At 44.6% G+C, this 24,347-nt stretch overlaps 1 protein-coding gene across 7 annotated transcripts; it reads left to right on the top strand.

The window, feature by feature from the left end:
* Positions 1-2,653: 2,653 nt before the first annotated feature.
* Positions 2,654-24,110, top strand: LOC110499142 (nuclear distribution protein nudE-like 1-A). Of its 7 annotated transcripts, XM_021576082.2 has the most exons (11): positions 2,996-3,197; positions 9,348-9,448; positions 12,218-12,371; positions 13,580-13,728; positions 16,825-16,961; positions 17,185-17,361; positions 21,553-21,641; positions 21,783-21,937; positions 22,315-22,349; positions 22,792-22,836; positions 23,555-24,110. In XM_021576082.2, exons 2-11 carry the CDS (start codon positions 9,354-9,356, stop codon positions 23,563-23,565), a joined length of 1,047 nt encoding a protein of 348 aa, XP_021431757.2. In that variant the 5' UTR covers positions 2,996-3,197; positions 9,348-9,353; the 3' UTR covers positions 23,566-24,110. The 7 variants fall into 7 exon arrangements, with proteins under 7 accessions (XP_036811826.1, XP_036811827.1, XP_036811825.1 ...); XM_036955933.1 differs by lacking the exon at positions 22,792-22,836 and having other exon boundaries at positions 2,997-3,197; positions 23,558-24,110; XM_021576084.2 differs by lacking the exon at positions 22,792-22,836 and having other exon boundaries at positions 2,998-3,197.
* Positions 24,111-24,347: the final 237 nt, after the last annotated feature.

The raw sequence follows: 24,347 nt of genomic DNA, 5'->3' as shown, positions 1-24,347 counted from the left end.
TGTCCCCGGTTCGCCTGCATAGCCCAGTGCGGGCTATTCCACCTCGCCGCACTGGCAGGGCGACCGGGACCATTCAACCGGGTAAGGTTGGGCAGGCTCGGTGCTCAAGAGCTCCAGTGCGCCTGCACGGCCCGGTCTATCCGTCACCACCTCCACACCCCAGCCCTCCGGTGGCAGCTCCCCGTACCAGGCTGTCTCTCCGGCCCATCCGTCCAGAGCCTTCCTCCTCTCCAGCGCTGCCGGAGCCTCCCGCCTGTCCGGCGCCTCTGCCGGAGCCTCCCGCCTGTCCGGCGCCTCTGCCGGAGCCTCCCGCCTGTCCGGCGCCTCTGCCGGAGCCTCCCGCCTGTCCGGCGCCTCTGCCGGAGCCTCCCGCCTGTCCGCCTCCCGCCTGTCCGGCGCCTCTGCCGGAGCCTCCCGCCTGTCCGGCGCCTCTGCCGGAGCCTCCCGCCTGTCCGGCGCCTCTGCCGGAGCCTCCCGCCTGTCCGGCGCCTCTGCCGGAGCCTCCCGCCTGCCCGGCGCCTCTGCCGGAGCCTCCCGCCTGCCCGGCGCCTCTGCCGGAGCCTCCCGCCTGCCCGGCGCCTCTGCCGGAGCCTCCCGCCTGCCCGGCGCCTCTGCCGGAGCCTCCCGCCTGTCCGGCGCCTCTGCCGGAGCCTCCCGCCTGTCCGGCGCCTCTGCCGGAGCCTCCCGCCTGCCCGGCGCCTCTGCCGGAGCCTCCCGCCTGCCCGGCGCCTCTGCCGGAGCCTCCCGCCTGCCCGGCGCCTCTGCCGGAGCCTCCCGCCTGCCCGGCGCCTCTGCCGGAGCCTCCCGCCTGCCCGGCGCCTCTGCCGGAGCCTCCCGCCTGCCCGGCGCCTCTGCCGGAGCCTCCCGCCTGCCCGGCGCCTCTGCCGGAGCCTCCCGCCTGCCCGGCGCCTCTGCCGGAGCCTCCCGCCTGCCCGGCGCCTCTGCCGGAGCCTCCCGCCTGCCCGGCGCCTCTGCCGGAGCCTCCCGCCTGCCCGGCGCCTCTGCCGGAGCCTCCCGCCTGCCCGGCGCCTCTGCCGGAGCCTCCCGCCTGCCCGGCGCCTCTGCCGGAGCCTCCCGTCTGCCCGGCGCCGCCAGCGCCGCCCGTCTGCCCGGCGCCGCCCGTCTGCCCAGCGCCGCCAGCGCCGCCCGTCTGCCAGGGGCCGCCAGCGCCGCCCGCCTGCCAGGGGCCGCCAGCGCCGCCAGTCAGCCAGGGGCCGCCAGCGCCGCCAGTCAGCCAGGGGCCGCCAGCGACGCCAGTCAGCCAGGGGCCGCCAGTGCCGCCAGTCAGCCCAGCGCCAGCGCCGCCAGTCAACCAGGGGCCGCCAGTCAGCCAGGGGCCGCCAGTCAGCCAGGGGCCGCCAGTGCCGCCAGTCAGCCAGGGGCCGCTAGAGCCCCTCTGTCCCGAGCAGCTGTCCCTCTGTCCCGAGCAGCTGTCCCTCTGTCCCGAGCTGTCTCTTAGGAGGGTCACCTATCTAGGGACGCTAAGGAGGTGGACAAAGACTATTATGGAGTGGGGTCCACGTCCAGCGCCAGAGCCGCCTCCGCGGACAGATGCCCACCCAGACCCTCCCCTATAGGTTCAGGTTTTGCGGCCGGAGTCCGCACCTTGGGGGGGGGGGTACTGTCACACCCTGACCATAGTTTACTTTGTATATTTCTATGTTGTGGTTGGTCAGGGTGTGATCTGAGTGGGCATTCTATGTTTCATGTCTAGTTTGTCTAGTTCTATGTTCGGCCTGATATGGTTCTCAATCAGAGGCAGGTGTTCGTCATTGTCTCTGATTGGGAACCATATTTAGGTAGCCTGGGTTTCACTGTGTGTTTGTGGGTGATTGTTCCTGTTTTTTGTGTTTGCACCAGACAGGGCTGTTTTGAGTTCTCACGTTTCTTGTTTTTTTCCCGTTAGTTTGTTCATGTATAGTGTCGTCAATAAATACAATGAACAACCACCACGCTGCGCTTTGGTCCGCCTCTACTTCACAGGAAGAGAATCGTTACACATAATCAATCATATAGAACACTGAGCTATATATTAACTGGTAGGCTATAGAACCGTGTAATTCGAAAAACTATTAAAAAAAAAACACTCTCTGCGATTTAAAATGACCATAAAAGCAGGCTAGCATAAGGAGAGTAAATAAATAATAATAAAGTAACTGGATAGATGGGCCAATATATTATCAAATTTGGAGCAGCTTTTGACCACCAGATGATGCTAAAAATCTATTTTGATGCACTTGCTCTGCTCTAGTGCGTGTCTTGTCCTTGAATGATGAAGGCTGCGCGTGTGTACCAGCCTACACGTAGCATCAACAGTTTCTTCCCAACAGAGTAGTGATGGAAAGTTCTATGGAGGTAAAATATTGACTTCATTACACAATCATGTAAAGTATGAGTTGCACCTGTAGACTGAGTTTTGTAGTTATTTTGAGAATAAATGCAACACTTGGAAGCGTGATGTGTGAATAAATACAACACTTGCAAACATGTATAAATGTATAAACATGTATAAATACAACACTTGCAAACATATGTGAATAAATTCAATATGATTTGCAAGCACGCAACTACATTTCAGAATGAATACAACTCATTGAGTAAACTTGCGACTCGTGAATCTTCTTCTGTGAATCAAAACTACATTTGCCGATGTCGAATCTGTGCACTCAAGAGTTTTGGCACACATTTTGCGACTAATCTGTGCCAAAAGTTTAGCAGTTAAAAACAAAAATCTGCAAGCAAGCACCGAAGGAAAGACATGAGCTCTGGTGGACAGGACATTTTCTTCTGACCAATCAGGTGAGGTGTTGACATTTTTTAACGTGCTTTCACGTTTTACTCGTGTTCTGTTTTTAATCATAATATTCAATAATCAATTATCAGGTGTAAACGTGTATTTTTCTTCTCTATGCTCATGATCTATTTCCCTGCGCGCATATGACAGAGGAGCGTGTATTAATCCTGCTGTAGGACTGACTCATTGCTGCCAGCACTTAACAGTTACAATAGGTCAAACAACCCCCTAATATGAACGAGTCACTCAGAAAAACGAATCAGGACTCTCGAGTCAGAAAAAAAGAGTCGTTCAAAAAGAACGAATCGTTAGGGAACTGCAAATCACTACAGAGAACCACCGAGAGGACAGCTATGGACTGAAAACCATCGAAAGGGGCAATACACCGACTGGAAATGTTCAAGTACGTCGCAATATGTATGTATGTATGACATTGTGTTGGAATTTTACACAATGTAATCGTTGTCTTTATTATCGCAAAATGCAAGAAAATACAATTCCTTCGAATTGATGCGGGTAGCTACCAGTAAGTAGCTAGCTAGTTAACGTTAGCCAAGCGTCGCCCCGTGTGGCTATAGCGACTCGAGACCGGGCATGTTTGACAGCTGACAGTTTGGTTTTGACAGTTCGTTTTGGCGTACTATCTTGTGACTAATGACAGCAAACTAAATGGCAATGCTGTACTTTATTTGTTATAGATGGATAGATTTGTGAAGTATTATTTTTCCACATGCCAGATGGCCTTGAAATGGGCTTGTCATGTCAGTGTTTTTTTCTGGCAGCAGATGTTCTTCACGTTAAGGATTCCTGTTAGAGATGATGATGATGCAACAATGAGATCATGATGTAGCTAGCTAACGCGTTACCTTCAGTACGAGCCAGTATATTATTCTTTACTATTCTTCTGCACCACATTTTGTGATATCATTTTTGCCAGAGAGGAGAATTTCTCCTTTTCCCACCTAAATAATTCAGTGGTAATCGAAAACGTGTCAGGCACTGCATGCATCTTTCTGTCATGTGGGCTTAATATTATAATGAGTAGTGGCCTTAAAGTAAAAGCTACATTACCTCTTTCTTTCCTCTCCAACTCCCTTCTCTCAGTCCTAGGGTTGCAAAGGTTCAGAAACTTTTATGGTAAATTCTGGAAAATGTCCATGGGAAGTTAAGCCCTGGAATTTGGGGAATTGTGCATACATTCATCAAAAGTTAGCTTATAAGAGTGAATCTTTTTTGTGGGATACACATAAGGCAATTCTAGGTCTTGTGGCATATTTTGGTTAAACTATCCCCATTTCCAATGGAATTGCTACCCTCTGCATGCACAGTGCATTCTTCCATCACATGTGCAGTGCACTCATCCATCATATGTACAGCTGATACTCAAGATCTTGCACACTAAGGAGATGCTATTGAGCTCACGCTACTACACTGTCTGAGCCAAGGACTACATGCTTTCTGGTAAGTTTTGATGGTAATACTGGGAGGGGCGAATATATTTTATGACATAATGTTTTGCTAATTAGTAAATAGTAGCCTACAGCAAGTGTTTTAAATAATTTCTAACTTAACCAATCTCTGCTAGTTAGTTTTTGCTACCATGTGGGTTTTAGCTTGCTTGAGTCTGCCAACTGAGGAGTATTAATTCACCAGTTTCCAAACATGTTTCATTTTAAAACATTTATCTTACAAAGGAGTTGTTTAATCTAACTGCTTAACTATTTATCTGTACATGGAATTGTGTTAGTTTTTTTTTACTCATTTGTTTTCTCATCTTTACAGGAAAATGCCACGGGCACTATCTAATGTGTGGAGACATGTCACTGCAGCTCATGTAGAAGGAAAAGCTGTGTACATTTGCAAATACTGTGCCAAATCATATGTGAAGAATGCAACAAAGAGTCCCTCTACTTCTATTCGAGGGGAAAATGATGAATCAGACACCTTATCGATAGCAACAGCACATGGTCCTCCTGAAATCTGAAGTGTTTTTGACTCAATGGAGGAACGTAGTCAGAGAAATACTGATGAATGTCTTGCTCAAGCTGTGTATGCAACTGGTTCACCTCTGATGCTCACAGGGAATTTGTATTGGAAGATATTTCTTAATGTTCTTCGCCCAGCATACACCCCTCCAACCAGACATTCTTTATCTTCTCATTTGCTGGATGCAGAGTTCCGGTGAAGGTCAAGCAAATCATAGAGAAAGCAGACTGTATTGCAATCATCTCTGATGGTGATCGAATGTTTGTGGGCAAGGAATAATTAACTACATCCATCCCTCAACCAGTATTCTACAAGAGCACAGACACAAGGGACAACAGAAGCACCGGTTTCTACATTGCAGATGAGCTAAAGGCAGTCATCAATGACCATGAACCACAGAAGGTATTTGCAATGGCGACAGACAATGCTGCGAACTTGAAGGCTGCTTGGTCTGAAGTGGAGGAGTCCTACCCTCACATCACACCCATTGGCTGTGCTGCTCATGCATTGAATCTGCTCCTCAAGGACATTATGGCACTGAAAATAAGAGAGCCAAGGAATTGGTTAGGTACAGTGCCTTGCGAAAGTATTCGGCCCCCTTGAACTTTACGACCTTTTGCCACATTTCAGGCTTCAAACATAAAGATATAAAACTGTATTTTTTTGTGAAGAATCAACAACAAGTGGGACACAATCATGAAGTGGAACAACATTTATTGGATATTTCAAACTTTTTTAACAAATCAAAAACTGAAAAATTGGGCGTGCAAAATTATTCAGCCCCCTTAAGTTAATACCTTGTAGCGCCACCTTTTGCTGCGATTACAGCTGTAAGTCGCTTGGGGTATGTCTCTATCAGTTTTGCACATCGAGAGACTGAATTTTTTTCCCATTCCTCCTTGCAAAACAGCTCGAGCTCAGTGAGGTTGGATGGAGAGCATTTGTGAACAGCAGTTTTCAGTTCTTTCCACAGATTCTCGATTGGATTCAGGTCTGGACTTTGACTTGGCCATTCTAACACCTGGATATGTTTATTTTTGAACCATTCCATTGTAGATTTTGCTTTATGTTTTGGATCATTGTCTTGTTGGAAGACAAATCTCAGTCCCAGTCTCAGGTCTTTTGCAGACTCCATCAGGTTTTCTTCCAGAATGGTCCTGTATTTGGCTCCATCCATCTTCCCATCAATTTTAACCATCTTCCCTGTCCCTGCTGAAGAAAAGCAGGCCCAAACCATGATGCTGACACCACCATGTTTGACAGTGGGGATGGTGTGTTCAGCTGTGTTGCTTTTACGCCAAACATAACGTTTTGCATTGTTGCCAAAAAGTTCAATTTTGGTTTCATCTGACCTGAGCTCCTTCTTCCACATGTTTGGTGTGTCTCCCAGGTGGCTTGTGGCAAACTTTAAACAACATTTTTTATGGATATCTTTAAGAAATGGCTTTCTTCTTGCCACTCTTCCATAAAGGCCAGATTTGAGCAATATACGACTGATTGTTGTCCTATGGACAGAGTCTCCCACCTCAGCTGTAGATCTCTGCAGTTCATCCAGAGTGATCATGGGCCTCTTGGCTGCATCTCTGATCAGTCTTCTCCTTGTATGAGCTGAAAGTTTAGAGGGACGGCCAGGTCTTGGTAGATTTACAGTGGTCTGATACTCCTTCCATTTCAATATTATCCCTTGCACAGTGCTCCTTGGGATGTTTAAAGCTTGGGAAATCTTTTTGTATCCAAATCCGGCTTTAAACTTCGTCACAACAGTATCTCGGACCTGCCTGGTGTGTTCCTTGTTCTTCATGATGCTCTCTGCGCTTTTAACGGACCTCTGAGACTATCACAGTGCAGGTGCATTTATACGGAGACTTGATTACACACAGGTGGATTGTATTTATCATCATTAGTCATTTAGGTCAACATTGGATCATTCAGAGATCCTCACTGAACTTCTGGAGAGAGTTTGCTGCACTGAAAGTAAAGGGGCTGAATAATTTTGCACGCCCAATTTTTCAGTTTTTGATTTGTTAAAAAAGTTTGAAATATCCAATAAATGTCGTTCCACTTCATGATTGTGTCCCACTTGTTGTTGATTCTTCACAAAAAAATACAGTTTTATATCTTTATGTTTGAAGCCTGAAATGTGGCAAAAGGTCGCAAAGTTCAAGGGGGCCGAATACTTTCGCAAGGCACTGTATGTGAAGGGTCAAGCGTCATGTCTGGAGGAATCTTGGCACCATCATGCTGTGGGGATGTTTTTCTGTGGCAGGGACTGGAGATTAGTCAGGATTGAGTGAAAGATGAACGGAGCAAAGTACAGAGATCCTTGATGAAAACCTGCTCCAGAGCACTCAGGACTTCAGACTGGGACGAAGGTTCATCTTCCGACAGGACAATGACCCTAAGTACACAGCCAAGACAACGCAGGAGTAGCTTTTTCTGAATGTCCTTGAGTGGCACAGCCAGAGCCCAGATTTGAACCCAATCGAACATATCTGGAGAGACATGAAAGTAGCTGGGCAGAGACGTTCCCCATCCAACCTGACAGAGGTTGAGAGGATCTGCAGAGAAGAATGGGAGAAACTCCCTAAATACAGATGTGCTTCAAGAAAGTACTTCAAGAAAGTACTGTCTTCACTTGTAGCCTGTGAGAAAGATCTGATCACGTGATGGAGAGCCATGTGAGTGAGAGGCGCTTCGGAGCACGCAGCACTTAGGAAGAATGGAACAACCGGCCGCTGGCCGCAAAAGGCATAGATTTTTTTTAGGGTGCCGCACACAGGGGATGCCGCCTGGAAATTCCAGTCATTATTAAGTGCTTGTCAAATTGTGAATGAGAGACTGATGAAGTGTTTACATACAGCCTGCACAAAAAACTAAGCAGAGCTCATGCCTTTCAAATCATGATTACTCGCATCATACAGCCTTACAATGTATTCAATTCTAAACATATAGCCCAACGTTTGTAGAACTCTAAATGAAGCACATAGGAGTACCTATTTCTTTGTTAACCGCTCAACACAGAATAGCCGCATGTGCGCACTCCCTCAAATTATTTGAAGAAAATATCCTTTCTTTTTTATTCAGCTTTGTTCAATTGTATTCTACATTATAAAATAATGCCACAGAATTCTAACCAAATCTTGTCTGCTAAATGAACTAGTGTAGCCCACAGCCATATGACATAGCCAGATCAGGACCTTAAATAAAGGACAACTCAGAGTATGCTATTCTGTTCTTCTGAAATAGACTACATTTTCTTCATTAATGTTTCTTTAGACCTGTCTAAAATAAACAATGTATTTATTGTGAAGGTGTAGGCTTTATTACATGGATTTATTAGACTTGTAGATGTTCCAAAGGTCTGTATCAGTAGGTTGTGTGTGGAAGCCAGGAGATGCTAAATGTGTTTGTAAGTTACCGTGAGACCGACGGTTATTTACTTGATAATCACCGGCTGACGAAATTTCATGACCGCCACAGCCCTACTCCTGGCCACACTTCTTTTTTTTTTTTTTTTTTCTTCCTCCAGGGAAATTAGAATGTCTCGTTTTTTACTGCAACCTATTTCCAATTTTTTACATTTGAATCTAGAGAGTTATCTGGAACTTAATACTGCAACAGCAGTTGACACAGCAGATCTCTATGTATAGGCTAACACATCGCTTTTTAATTTCTGTTTCCTCTTTCCAGGAAACTCAAATATGCGTTGTTACATCCCTTTTTTCTGTGCTAGGGGAAATGAATACAGTTATTTTAATAATCGACCCTGTTTGAGGCTATGGACTCAGACGTGCCCTTTGATTAGTTCCCAGAAAAATAATTGATCTACAGATTTCTGCGTCCTGATGGGACCTGATGCTACAGCCCAGGAGTTGATGTCGGTCTTATTAGGCGATAGATCTAAGCTAGATAGGCTAACGCTTGCAGTCCTGGGAGTCCAACACTAACTGGCCTGGAAAGTTCAAGAGCTAGGCAACCTGCGGAAGAGCCAACTGCTGTGGCTTTGGCATACAGTGCATAATAAATTATTACTAGATAAGAGTTGAAATTGCTGAGTTGAAAATCATTCCAGTGTGTTTTGTGACTATACAGAAGAGAGGGCTCGAGAGAGGACGAGCGGGGGCACACATCCATTACGCATAAATACACCCTATGGCACTCTGCTGCAACTGTACAAAAATAGCTTGAGAGGATGTTGAGAAGGTATTGATTGGAGAGGACAGAGGACAGGTCATTCTGTCATTATGTTCATTATGTTTCTAATGAAGAATGTCCTGTGTCACTGATGGATGCCCTGTGTACTCTACTGTGGTCCTATTCCTTTTTGGAAACATGTTTAATGTACCATATTTGCTCTGGTGGTTGTTCGTCTATATGAAGATAATGTATTTCCACTCAACTTTTTCAACCCAACAGTGCTACTGATAATTGTTTGTTTGTACAGTGCTTCTGTTTGGGGTTTTAGGCTGGGTTTCTGTACAGCACTTTGAGATATCAGCTGATGTAAGAAGGGCTATATAAATACATTTGATCTGTGTAATATAAATTGTTTCTGTTGATTTTCCAGATCTAAATGTATATCATGAACACAGATATGATTCCAAAATTCACCTCGAAAGACGAGGAGATTGACTTCTGGAAGACTCTTTCCCTCAAGTACCAGAAAAAGTAAGATATGCACAAATCATGCCTTTTATGGTACATTCATGCTATATCTAAGATCATCAGGCTTCTTTTACTTGAATTTACCAGAAACTCAAAGTATGACAATATGTTGGAATCCTGTGGTTTCACTGTGTGCATGGTAACCGAGCAGCACTATATATATATATATATATATATATATATATATATATATATATATATATATATATATATATATATATATATATATATATCTGTACTTTAAAATCCTGAGTACTTCTGAAAGGAAATTCCCCAGCCAGAATTGTTACATTGACCTCATAGCCTAGCTCTCCTCACTCTTTCGTTTTTAAGAGCATTAATGAATGACCGATATAGTTTAACCTGTGAAAGTCCTTTATGTAAGACCATGTTAGGAATGTCCTTCAATACTCCTTTATACTTCCAAAGGGACAGATCTGGTTTCACATTATAAAGTTTCTTAAGGCCTCCCCGAGTGGCGCAGCGATTTAAGGCACTGCATCGCAGTGCTCGAGGCGGCACTACAGACCCGGGTTCTATCCCAGGCTGTGTCACAACCGGCCGTGAACGGGAGTCCCATAGGCGGAGCACAATTGGCCCAACGTCATCCTGGTTAGGGGAGGGTTTGGCCGGGGAGACTTTACTTGGCTCATTGCGCTCTAGCAACTCCTTGTGGTGGGCTGAGCACCTGCCGGCTGATTTCGGTCATCAGTTGAACAGTGTTTTCTCCGACACTTTGGTGCAGCTGGCTTCCGGGTTAAGCAGGCAGGTGTTAAGAAGCGCGGTTTGATGGGTTATGTTTCGGAGGACGTATTACTTGACCTTCGCCTCTCCCGAGCCTGTTGGGGAGTTGCAGCGATGAGACAAGATCGCTATTGGGTATGACGAAATTGGGGAGAAAAAGGGGGAAAAATACCAAAAAATATACCTGAAGTCTACACTGAATGGGGGAAAAATACCAAAAAATATACCTGAAGTCTACACTGAATTTAATAGCGGTCTTAGATTTATGTTTTCTTTTCCCATCTGTGCGAGACTGGCAGTGGGCGACAGACTCTATTTCTCTCAATGAACATCGTCATCGCACGGCACAGGCGCACTGCTATTTTGATACAAAAGACTGCTGATAAGATCGCAGTGGACAACAGATTCCCCTAGCGCTGGGTGTAACTACACACTGTTATATGAGGCTCTTTGGACATTTACACCCAATGGGAATCAAAGCCACTCCCCTTTGTATCGCTCAATAAATGTGTGTTTAAGATTGTCATGAATTTGGTAGTGAAGCAGCTCCTTAATATCAACAATAGATGCTCTTGCTTGAGGATTCCCCTAAACACTGTTGCAAAAATAGTTTGCCAATAAAAGGATGCTCGGGTTCCCTGACAGCTCAGGGATATCCGAAAGGGACATTCACCTCTTGGGCAAAACAAGCAGTTCAAAGACCGCCGAGGGTGCTGATGCTGCGTTTGGAACTAACCACAGATGGAGGAAGTGGTGACCTGCTGGGGTTTTAAAGTTAAAGAGCCCACTTGGCTTTCCCCTTCAAAACACCACTGCCCCCAGGGTAGCAACACAGGACAGACAGCCCATAGCAGGAAGGTAGGTGCTGTTTCCAGGCCCCCCTTCCACCATGTCCCACCGGTCACATGCCTGTAGCGTGCAATGCCGATGGCCCCTGGACACATTTTTAGAGCAGCTGTGTGTCCATGGCTTTAGCGGGCGGCAGACACTTACTTACATAACCCCATTCAACCCAACCCCCACCCTGAAACGCTACCCTGTCCTGGCCACATGCCCACAGTAAACAACCCAACCTTTTGGTTGTTTATATAATATCTACTTTTGCTCTGGGTAGCAGACAGACAGTCTGTTGCCGTTTGAGAGGCCAGGGTGGACAAGTGATGCAATGTGGTGTTAGGAAAGTCAGAGGGTTCTTTGATTGGCTGGATCACGATCAAGCGTAACCGTGCAAATCCTGTGTGGGCTTTGTGAAGCGGCCAGGATCGGCGCTTTCAATTTCCACTGTTTAAATGGCCTGAAGACAGTGTATGTTTAAGTACCTACTGTATGTCATGTAGGATTTTCATGTTATTAGATAAACAAAGATTGGTCATCTATGGGTTGCTAGTTCCTGTTACTGTCTACAAAACAGGATACGCTTTGACTTTAAGAAGTCTTGTAGATCGTAGATACCATTCATCATAGAAGGCTGTAACAACATGATTTTGTGATTTCTATTTTTAAAGATATGCTCCGGAACTTTGGTGAATACTGAGTATGTTTTAAACCTCCCAATATGAGCAGAATTACTGTCTTACTGCAATTAGCCTAGCCACAAAATCCCTAGTTTGAAAGCGACTGTTTCTCTGGAAGCTGTGCGGCGCCATTTTCCCCCATGTGGTCCTAACCATGTCCTCCGGTGGTATCTGCCCTGTCCTAGCAATTTGAGTTCAACCAATGAGCTTCAGCCCCTCACCATATGAGTGACAGCTAGCAAAAGTCACATCATGCACCCGCAGCAGAGCGAGAGGGCAATGATGTGGTGCACATAGCTGCACATGTGTGACGTTGTACTCAATTTTCAGGGACCACTTTTGGCTCGTGAGCTCTACTTTCAGAACTACTGGTTAAAAAGTATACAAAAGTACAGGAGAGTTTCTTTAAGTCTTATATACTTAACCTGGGTACTTTCATTTCATAGTAAAAACCAAATAAATACTAATGGACTGTTGTACTAACCATGTCCTCCGGTGGTATCTGCCCTGTCAGTTGCCAGGAGGCCCAGGAGGAGCTGCTGGAGTTTCAGGAGGGCAGCAGAGAGCTGGAGGTAGAGCTGGAGACCCAGCTGGGCCAGGCCGAGCACCGCACGAGAGTCCTGCACTCTGAAAACAGCAGGCTCAAGAAAGAGGTGGACTCACTCAAGGTACACAAGAGGGACACAATACACTAGATCGGCTCAAGTAAAAAAAATACGTATTGTTATTGGAATGTGAGTTTACTGCATGAAGAAAATATTTTAGAGGCGCCTTTAGCATTCATGCTCCTCTTTTGACAACCTAAGAAACACTCCATACCCTTGACATGATAAACTATTGATGACTATTTGAAGCTGCCTTATATCATCATGGCTTGTTTTTTATTGCGGTCTCCAGGGAGGAGGCACGTTTCGTTAGCATGTGTCAGTATTCCAACCTAATAGAAGTTCTTAATGACGTATCAGGCATGTTCAACAGTAAAGGAGACAGAGTTCTTAGACAGAAATCGTATCAGTCAGGCAGACAAGGAACTCTCTTTCCCAATCTTGCTCTGATCACTACTATGGGGAATCGGCACCTATGTTTTACTGCCCCTCGACATCCTGTTATATCCAGCTGTGGTTAATTTGCATGAAACTCATCATTCTCATACACAATGCATCAGCAGCACATTCATTCTCATGCCGTAATTAGCGCTGGGATGAGTGTGGCTCCCTTGTCCATGTTCACATTACGACTCGAGCCATGCGAGTCACCCCACCGGTGATGGTGAGATTGTCTTCTGTTCTGCTTTTTTTTCAACTGTCTGGTGTTTATTCCAGGCAATAAACAATTATTGCTTTCATGCATTTGTTTATGGAAAATACCACAGCAATGACTGGTTCTCTCATTCTGATGCCAGAGACTGTGTCTGAGACTGTGTCTGAGACTGTGTCTGTCACCTTGAGTAACGCCTTGTTATGAGCTACTTGACGTAGGCTAGATTGTATGTGCTGATGAATATGTAGTTAATGTAAAATGGCATTTCAGGACAAAGCAGGATTTGTCTGGCCCAGGTTAGTGGTTAATTGATTCAGACGTGACATATCCAGAAGATATAGGTCAGAAAGACTGGCAGACCCAGACAAATTTTGGAGCTGACCTCCAGGAGAAGATAAAGGCTCACATCATCATCCCATACCCTGAGAACGCTGGAGTAAACGGATCACAACGGAGTGCTCTGTAAAATAGATGACCGAATGTAGGTTACCACGGTGGTTCCCTCCACTTGTTTGGGTATGCGTGTGACTGCGAGGTCTTAGGAAAATAAAGCTTTAACGTCCTATTTAAAATGGTCCCCCCCTCCTCTTCTCTCTCCATCTCTTGACCCCCCCAGGAAAAACTGGAGCAGCAGTATGCCCAGAGCTACAAACAGATCAACATGCTGGAGGATGACCTGGGACAGACCAGGGGCATAAAGGAGAAGCTCCACAAATACGTGCGGGAGCTAGAGCAGTCCAACGACGACCTAGAAAGAGCTAAGAGGTCAGCTAAGAGACCAGACCACTAAACAGTATCTAACAGACAGATACTGGATACAGCATTAGAAGAGGAGCTGTAGAAGTCGTCATAACATGATATTTACTGTATACTTCAGGATTTTTGTTTTGGATGAAAAAGGCAATAGTAGAGACAATATCTACCAGTAGTACTAATTTAACAGTTGATGGAAAAGTATTCATCCTCTTTCAGAACACAAACTCATACATTAACACCATGCAGAGAGGTGCTGATGAATGCTGGAGGCTGAGATGCTTGTTGCATGTTTTCTAATTCATTCCCCACTGTGCTCTTCATTGGGAGTAATCAGATGACTGATGGAAAATCCCCATTCCAATTAAAACATGCCTCTGGCCCAAATGGGTCTGATTGCTGTAAATTCCCCGACCAGTTTATTAGGTACACCACCCCGTTCACGAAATTGGATCGCTCCTACAGACAGTGAGTCTCGTGGCCGTGGCTTGCTATATAAAGCAGGCAGACGGGCATCAAGGCATTAGTTTACTGTTTGATTAAACGTTAGAATGGGCAAACGAGTGACCTAAGCAACTGAGCGTGCTATGATCGTCAGTGCCAGACGCGCCGGATCCAGTATCTCAGAAACGGCCACCCTCCTGGGCATTTCACGCACTACATTGTCTATGGTTTACCGAGAAACAACCAGTCAGCGGCAGTCCTGTGGGCAAAAGGAGCTTGTTAATGAGAGTAGTGTTGTCACGAAACCAACATTTTACTAACGATACCAGGCCAAGTATTACAATGCCAAGTAATTTCGTAATACCACAGGGGGAAAATTCAGTGGCCTCATGTCCTGTTCGACAATTGTTCCCGTTTTCTAAACGTTATGTGCATGTGCTACACAAAAAAACCTGTCACTGATATTCACACTTCTACTCATTACAACACATATAGCATTTAACTTCACACTGTATAATTCAATACTGCATAGAATGGCATGGACCCATGCCAAATCTTTTTAGTTTCCTGAGGGGGAATAGGCTTTGTCGTGCCCTCTTCACAACTGTCTTGGTGTGTTTAGACCATTCTAGTTTGTTGGTGACGTGGACACCAAGGAACTTGACGCTCTCAACCTGCTCCACTACAGCCCCGTTGATGAGAATGGGGGCGTGCTCGGTCCTCCTTTTCCTGTAGTCCACAATCATCTCCTTAGTCTTGGTTACATTGAGGGATAGGATGTTATTCTGGCACCACCCGGCCAAGTCTCTGACCTCCTCCCTAAAGGCTGTCTCGTCGTTGTCGGTGATCAGGCCTACCATTTTTGTGTCGTCTGCAAACTTAATGATGGTGTTGGAGTCGTGCCTGGCCATGCAGTCGTAAGGTGAACAGGGAGTACAGGAGAGGACTGAGCACGCACCTCTGAGGGGCTCCAGTGCTGAGGATCAGCGTGGCACCTAATGATCTGCATGTCATTGTGGCAATAAGTGGAAAACGCTGCATGAAATCTTCTTTACTCTTCAGTTGGAACACACACACTCCCTTCCTTACACACTCTCTCTTATAAACACACACACACCACACTTTGATATAGTTTAGGCTTACATTAGGCCTATATGAATCCTTTGAAATACATCTCATGAGTAGCAGACCCTTTTCCTTTCTTCCAGTGCCAATCAAATTAGCCTAGACCTACTGTCAAGTTACCAGGTTGTTCCCCAGCTAGGTAAAATTACTGATTTACTGTTGTTCTTTATCAAACCAGTAATTATCACCTCAGGGTTGGTTTTAAAATGATATCGCGCAGGAAGAAAAAAAGGTAGCTCCGGTTGTATGGCTCATATTTCTTAAATAATTTGAACTAGGGAAGAGCTGTTTTCTTTGATGTAAAGCTGCCAGCATGCCTGTTGAAAAGCTGTTTTTCCTCTCTGGCACTGCTGCATGACAGTGAACTTGCAAGGCTGACACAGACTGGTTATATCTGGGATGAAATTATATAAAATGTATCAACTTTGCTTGCTCCAATGTATGAAATGTAAAAATGTAACAACAGTAGACTGATCAGTATCTGAATCCCTGCTCTCCTTCACAGATAAATTATATTTTTAAAAACTGATGGAGGAATAGACGAGCAGGAAGAATAGGCTGGAGAGAAGCTAGTGAGGGCTGGAAGGGGATGGGGCTGGCTGATTACGCTGCCACACGTGATACGCGCTTGAAAGTTACATTATTTGAACTGGCGAATGCTAGTTGCTGTTGCTCAAAGTTTTACTGAATTTATAAGCAAAGTGTCAGTATCATATGAAATGGTATTATAAAATGTTGGTATCATAAGTATCGTGACTTTTTGGTACTGTGATGTTGTACAGTGTTATGTGGTATTGTGCGTAGATTGATGAGGAAATACATTTTTTTTTAAAGAATAATTTAGAATAAGGCTATAACGTAACAATGTGGAAAAAGTCTAGGGGTCTGAATACATTCCGAATGCACTGTATATGCTCCCAACTCAGTGCCATACCCTGGTTCAAGCGTTCATGATGTATGTAGACAATCAGTGCAACCAATGAACATAGCATAGGTCATTCTAATTAGAGTTAATAAGGGATTAAAAAGTTTAACTGTTTAAAAAAACAATAGCTTACAGCATGTTGAATATATGGGACTATTTACATCATATTTCAAAATGAATCATTATTGTATGATACATGATATTAACATAAGTCATTGTTTCATTTCATTTTTGTTTCATTGATTTCATTTCATGTAATCTTTTGGTTCAAACAATGCTTATTAAGCATCATCGACATGGAATGGAATATGATATGTGCAAGCTGGTAAGCTGTGGAAAGAATATGTCCTTTCAGCAAACATGTTAATTGAAATGCTAATTTAGCACTGACCTCTGTTAACCAAGAACAAAAATCATGCATAATTTAGTCAGAGGCTCGATTTATGTTTGCACAGTTTGTCCACAGGAGATTAATTTAGCACTAAATAACAGTAATGCATCACGGTGAAACACGGGTATCAGTGTATGTTTCAGCATGTGCCTTTGTGTGCAGAAGCAAAGAGTCCACTGAACAGTGTTTTCCTTTGAATTAAATTATTTATTTATTTCTGCAGGGCTACAATTGTGTCCCTGGAGGACTTTGAGCAGCGTCTGAACCATGCTATCGAGAGGAACGCCTTCCTGGAGAGCGAGCTGGATGAGAAGGAATTCGTCCTGGTCTCAGTGCAGAGATTGAAAGATGAGGCCAGAGGTGCTTATTGATCCGTTTTGACTCATTCGAAAATTAGCTGTTCCCTTTTCTCTTTCATCTTCTCAGTGATATGTGTGAAATGAATAGAACCCATGTACTCACAGCATTAGCATTGCTTACAGCCACAAATTATTGTTGGGAGAGACTATCACACCATTAACCTCAATCTGATTGTCTGGTCTGATTTAGCCTTAAATAGTCTGTCTGTCTGCTTGTCTGTCAGACCTGCGTCAGGAGCTTGCTGTCCGAGAGCGAAATACGGACGTAACCAGGATGTCGGCGCCCACCTCGCCCACCCAGGAGGACAATGACAAGATGGATTACTCTGTCCAGGCCTCACTGTCTCTCCCCGCAACGCCGCTCGCGAAGAGTCTGGACAATGCCTTCGCCAACCCCACAGGTACCCTTTTGCTCTGACCTCAACACTGTCTCCTTTTTTTTATGTGAAGTATACTGTATGTCAATGACTGTTCTATTGGCGAACGTACAATCACTGGATAACAAAATGGACGAGCTCCGTTCGAGACTATCCTATAAATGGGACCTGAAGAACTATAATATCCACGTTTCTCGGAGTCGTGGCTGAACAAGGACATGGATAAGATACCCTATACAGTGGGGCAAAAAAGTATTTAGTCAGCCACCAATTGTGCAAGTTCTCCCACTTAAAAAGATGAGGCCTGTAATTTTCGTCATAGATCCAAAAAAATCCAGAAAATCACATTGTAAGATTTTTTATGAATTTATTTGCAAATAATGGTGGAAAATAAGTATTTGGTCAATAACAAAAGTTTTTCAATACTTTGTTATATACCCTTTGTTGGCAATGACAGAGGTCAAACGTTTTCTTCACGAGGTTTTCACACACGGTTGCTGGTATTTTGGCCCATTCCTCCATGCAGATCTCCTCTAGAGCAGTGATGTTTTGGGGCTGTTGCTGGGCAACACGGACTTTCAACTCCCTCCAAAGATTTTCTATGGGGTTGAGATCTGGAGACTGGCTAGGCCACTCCAGGACCTTGAAATGCTTCTTACAAAGCCACTCCTTCGTTGCCCGTGCGGTGTGTTCGGGATCATTGTCATGCTGAAAGACCCAGCCACGTTTCATCTTCAATGCCTTCACGATACATGGCCCCATTCATTCTTTGCTTTACACGGATCAGTCGTCCTGGGCCCTTTGCAGAAAAACAGCCCCAAAGCATGATGTTTCCACCCCCATGCTTCACAGTAGGTATGGTGTTCTTTGGATGCAACTCAGCATTCTATGTCCTCCAAACACGACGAGTTGAGATTTTACCAAAAAGTTATATTTTGGTTTCATCTGACCATATGACATTCTCCCAATCTTCTTCTGGATCATCCAAATGCTCTCTCGCAAACTTCAGACGGCCTGGACATGTACTGGCTTAAGCAGGGGGACACGTCTGGCACTGCAGGATTTGAGTCCCTGGCGGCGTAGTGTGTTACTGATGGTAGGCTTTGTTACTTTGGTCCCAGCTCTCTGCAGGTCATTCACTAGGTCCCCCCGTGTGGTTCTGGGATTTTTGCTCACCGTTCTTGTGATCATTTTGACCCCACGGGGTGAGATCTTGCATGGATCCCCAGATCGAGGGAGATTATCAGTGGTCTTGTATGTCTTCCATTTCCTAATAATTGCTCCCACAGTTGATTTCTTCAAACCAAGCTGCTTACCTATTGCAGATTCAGTCTTCCCAGCCTGGTGCAGGTCTACAATTTTGTTTCTGGTGTCCTTTGACAGCTCTTTGGTCTTGGCCATAGTGGAGTTTGGAGTGTGACTGTTTTGAGGTTGTGGCCAGGTGTCTTTTCATACTGATAACAAGTTCAAACAGGTGCCATTAATACAGGTAACGAGTGGAGGACAGAGGAGCCCCTTAAAGAAGAAGTTACAGGTCTGTGAGAGCCCCTCCTGTACTCTCTTTTCACCCATGAATGTGTGGCCGCGCATGACTCCAACACTATTCTTAAGTTTCCCGATGACACAACGGTGGGAGGCCTGATCACCAAAGACAGTTGGGCAGCCTATAGGGAGGAGATCAGAGATGCCAGGACAACAACCTCTTCCTCAACGTCAGCAACACAAAGGAGCTGATCGTGGGCTACTGATCGCTGGAGAAATGGGAGGAAGGAATGTACATGAATAATGGTCTGCATGCCATTGTGGCAGTCAGGGGAAAACGCTGCATGAAACCTTCTCTTACTCTCCACCAGCGCACACACTCTCCTTCCCTTACACACACACACACTCCGTCTCCCTCTCTCTCATAAACACACACACACCACTCTCTCTCTCTTCCAGGATTCTGGCCTTCTAGGCAGAGTTCTTCTGTCCAGTGTCTGTGTTCTTTTTCCCATCTACTTTTTATTGGCCAGTCTGAGATATGGCTTTTTCTTTGCAACTCTGCCTAGAAGGCCAGCATCCCGGAGTCGCATCTTCACTGTTGACGTTGAGACTGGTGTTTTGCGGGTACTATTTAATGAAGCTGCCAGTTGAGGACTTGTGAGGCATCTGTTTCTCAAGCCAAACACTCTAATGTACTTGTCCTCTTGCTCAGTTGTGCACCGGGCCTCCCCCTCCTCTTTCTATTCTGGCTAGAGCCAGTTTGCGCTGTTCTGTGAAGGGAGTAGTACAAAGCGTTGTACGAGATCTTCAGTTTCTTGGCAATTTCTCGCATGGAATAGCCTTCATTTCTCAGAACTGACGAATAGAATAGACTGACGAGTTTCAGAAGAAAGTTCTTTGTTGCTGGCCATTTTGAGCATGTAATCGAACCCACAAATGCTGATGTTCCAGATACTCAACTAGTCTAAAGGCCAGTTTTGTTGCTTCTTTAATCAGAATAACATTTTTCAGCTGTGCTAACATAATTGCAAAAGGGTTTTCTAATGCTCAATTGGCCTTTTAAAATGATAAACTTGGATTAGCTAACACAACGTGCCATTGGAATACAGGAGTGATGGTTGCTGATAACAGGCCTAACAAATCAATCAAAATATATTTGAGATTTTTGATTCTTCAAAGTAGCCACCCTTTGCCTTGATGACAGCTTTGCACACTCTTGGCATTCTCTCAACCAGCTTCACCTGGAAGTTTTGAAGGAGTTCCCACATATGCTAAGCACTTATCTGCTGCTTTTCCTTCGCTCTGCGGTCCAACTCGTCCCAAACCATCTCCATTGGGTTGAGGTCAGTTGGTTGTGGAGTCCAGGTCATCTGATGCAGCACTCCATCACTCTCCTTCTTGGTCAAATAGCCCTTACACATCCTGGAGGTGTGTTGGGTCATTGTCCTGTTGAAAACAAATTGTAGTCCCACTAAGCGCAAACCAGATGGGATGGCGTATCATTGCAGAATGCTGTGGTAGCCATGTTGGTTAAGTGTGCCTTAAATTCTAAATAAATAATTGACAGTGTAACCAGAAAGCACCATCACACCACCGCCATGCTTCACGGTAGGAACCACACATGCAGAGATCTTCCTTTCACCTACTCTGCGTCTCACAAAGACACGGCAGTTGGAACCAAAAATCTTACATTTGGACTCATCAAAGGATAGATTTCCGCCGGTCTAATGTCCATTGCTTGTGTTTCTTGGCCCAGGCAACTCTCTTCTTCTTATTGGTGTCCTTTTAGTAGTTGCTTCTTTGCAGCAATTCAACCATGAAGGCTTGATTCACGCAGTCTCCTCCGAACAGTTGATGTTGAGATGTGCCTGTTACTTGAACTCTGAAGCGTTTATTTGGCTGGTAACGCTAATGAACTTATCCTCTGCAGCAGAGGTAACTTTGGGTCTTCCTTTCTTGTGGCAGTCCTCATGAGAGCCCTTGATGGTTTTTGCGACTGCACTTGAAGAAATGTTCCGCATTGACTGACCTTCATGTCCTAAAGTAATGATGGACTGTCATTTCTCTTTGCTTATTTGAGCTGTTCTTGCCATAATATGGACTTGGTATTTTACCAAATAGGACTATATTCTGTATACTACCTGTACCTTGTCATAACACAACTGTTTGGCTCAAACGCATTTAGAAGGAAAGAAATTCCACAAATTAACATTTAAGGCACACCTGTTAATTGAAATGAATTCCAGGTGACTATCTCATGAAGCTGGTTGAGAGAATGCCAAGTGTGCAAAGCTGTCATCAAGGCAAAGGGTAGCTACTTTGAAGAATCTCAAATATAAAATATATTTTGATTTGTTTCACACTTTTTGGGGGGGTTAGTACATGATTCCATATGTGTTATTTCATAGTTTTGATGTCTTTGCTATTATTCTACAAAGTAGAATTATTATTTTTTTAATTAAGAAAAACCCTTGATTGAGTAGGTGTGTTCAAACTTTTGACTGGTACTATATGACTTGGTACTGGTACCCATATAGCCAAGTTATCCTTAGTCATTGTGTATTTATTATTACGTGTTCTACTTTTCTAATATTTTGCTATTTTCTTTCTCTCTGCATTGTTAGGAAAGGTCCGTAAATAAGCATTTCACTGTTAGTCTACACTTGTTGTTTACAAAGCATGTGACTAATAAAATGTGATTTTGATTTGTATATTGTATTCATTTTACAGAGTTGTCCAATGGCCTTGGTAACTCACTGACTCCCTCTGCTAGAATATCAGCCCTCAACATCGTCAGTGACTTGCTACAGAAAGTGGGGGTGAGACATACATTTTTCTATTTGCACACATTCGCTATTCACTGTATACTCTGGTACACTAAGACGATATCTTATACTATATATCAACCTCTTGCTAATAGTGGAACGTCTATCTTTTTGCGTTCTCTACATCCATCTCAGGCTCTGGAGTCTAAGCTGACAGCCTGCAGGAACTTTGCCAAGGACCAGAAAGCCAGGAACTCTTATGCCATCACGGAAAACGGGAACGTGATCAACTGCAACACAGCCAAGTTCTCCCATATACTCCACACGACGTCGTCATACTACGACAAAACGTAAGTCGAAGCCAGATTCAACTACACCCTCTCTGACTCACACACACACACACATTACTCATTTGTGAGGTACAGGAGATTGAAGATATGTTTTTCAGAGAAAGCCACTTTGTAAAGGACAACATTTCTTAGATGTCAAATCTTTGTTTTGGTTATAAGCCTAATGCATTAGTCATTTTCTCGATGTATTGTTTGCTGTGTTAAGACCCCTCTGGCTTTACAGTTAGATTTCTTAATGATGATGTTGATCCATTTGACAGTAGAAATGTGTATTTGAAATGTTTGTTTAGTGTTGGGAGTACATGGAAGTGTGTTGACGTTGGAGGAGTTATGGAGGTTGACAAGGTCTCTCAGACCCTTGTGTTTTTCCCCAGCAGGAGAGAGAGGGTCATATTCCCTGCATTAATTCTGGGTAATAATCTTCCTCCTCTCATGATGTGTGGGTCACCTGCATGCTGTTTGATTAACAAGCCTCCCTACTTTTCTCTTATAGCGCTGGGGTAGACTCACTCACTGTGGGGCTAGATATCTGCTCTGGGTGGCAGAACATTTCTCTGCTTCTTAACACTGCTGTACAGTAGATATATCTCCTTCCCATTGAATATATCTGTATCTGGTGTGTTGGTAGCTTTCATGGTCTTTGGATCAATAATCATTTTGGGGGGATATTGATTCTCAGTTTTGTGGTGTTTAGGAGAAAGCATGTACTGTAGTGCAATGGAAAGTTGGTTGTGGTACACTTTTTGAATTTTGTGCTCAATTATTGTCAATTAACTACAAACTACTGGATGTGAACAATACATTTTTGCAGCTGATTCTAAAGTAAAAAGTAACCTTTTCCTGTTCTTATGTAGCCGGTGCTGTCCTTCTGTTTTTCCTTATTGAGGTTGTCTTTCAAGGTATGAATACTATGTCCCCTGTAGAAGTGGTGTGACTGTGTGTAGAGGTTATAGTGCCATGGTGTTGTTTCTACTGTGTGAGGAACTATAGATATGAGCTTGACCTGAGCATGTTGAGCAGGACATGCTCACAAGGACACGGTTTGAGTTTCACCGCAGGGAGGAGCAGAGAAGTTATAAATATAGCTCTTTACTAAAGAGCACACTCACCACTGTGCCATACTATTCATATTACTAGCTAGCTAAATAGATAAGAAGGAATCGGATTCCAGACACGGGTGTTTGAAATGGAATACATTAATACACAACACACCTTTTTAGAATTTTTTTTTTTTAAGGAGTGGGGCAGTCCCACTCCTTTCGTAATTTTTTTTAGCTCTATTGTAGAGAGATTACAGTGGAAAGATGGGGGAGCCAAAGGGCAGTGGGCCGGATTCGAACCCATGCCGACTCTGGAATTCACTTTTTTTATATGGTCAAAACTAACAAACTCCACTAGGTATTAAAAGAGAGGGGAGGGAGCATGTGTATGGTTTTACATTTGACTGGCAATACCTAGCTATTAGGCTAGGCAGACTTTATGTTTACTATGCTAATATACCTGTTTTACCACCCCATAATATGAATCCAGCAAGGTTCATTTTGTAAGTAGCAATAAGTGAGATGTTGCCTAACCGTCAGTAGACCAGACTAACCCATGTTGTGTTTGTGTTTACAGCAGGGCGGTGAATGGCCTGGACCCTGGCACACTGACAGCCATCACAGCACCCCCCTCTCCCTCCCCCCCTGACCTACTGCCTCTCATTGTGTGACGGTGACAGACAGTACCACTGCCAAGCCCCCCCCCCCCAACACCTACCTTCTGCCAATGGACAAGACTGTCTTAAAACAGAAAGCATTGTGTTGACTTTCAAATGAGGACATAAAAATGGCCCGCACGATTAAACACTTTTCACATACTGTAATACTGGCCCCTCTTTGCAGTCACTACATATTAACAGGCTATCTTTGTGTCATTCTGACCCTTTAGTGCTTGTGGGACTATTATAGAGGAAACGGCGAGGGATTCAAATATACATTGAGTGTACAAAACATTAAGAACACTTCCTAATATTCAGTTTTACCCCCTCCCTTTTGCCCTCAGAACAGCCACAATTCGTCAGGGCATGGACTCTACAAGGTGTCGAAAGCATTAAACAGGGATTCTGGCCCATGTTGACTCCAATGCTTCCCAGAGTTGTCAAGTTGGCTGGATGTCCTTTGGGTGGTGGACCATTCTTGATACACACGGGAAACTGTTGAGTGTGAAAAACCCAGCAGGGTTGCAGTTCTTGACACAAACCGGTGCGCCTGGCACCTACTACCATACTCCATTCAAAGGCACTTAAATCTTGTCTTCCCATTCACCCTCTGAATGGCACACATACACAACCAATGTGTCACTTTTCTCGAGGCTTAAAAAAAGGAATTTAACCCTTCATCTACACTGATTTGAAGTGGATTTAACAAGT

This window comes from Oncorhynchus mykiss, chromosome 20 (genome assembly GCF_013265735.2).
Source record: "Oncorhynchus mykiss isolate Arlee chromosome 20, USDA_OmykA_1.1, whole genome shotgun sequence".
Taxonomy (NCBI): Eukaryota; Metazoa; Chordata; class Actinopteri; order Salmoniformes; family Salmonidae; genus Oncorhynchus; species Oncorhynchus mykiss.
Note: the sequence above shows the minus strand (reverse complement) of the source record. Positions and strands in the feature narration are given on the sequence as shown.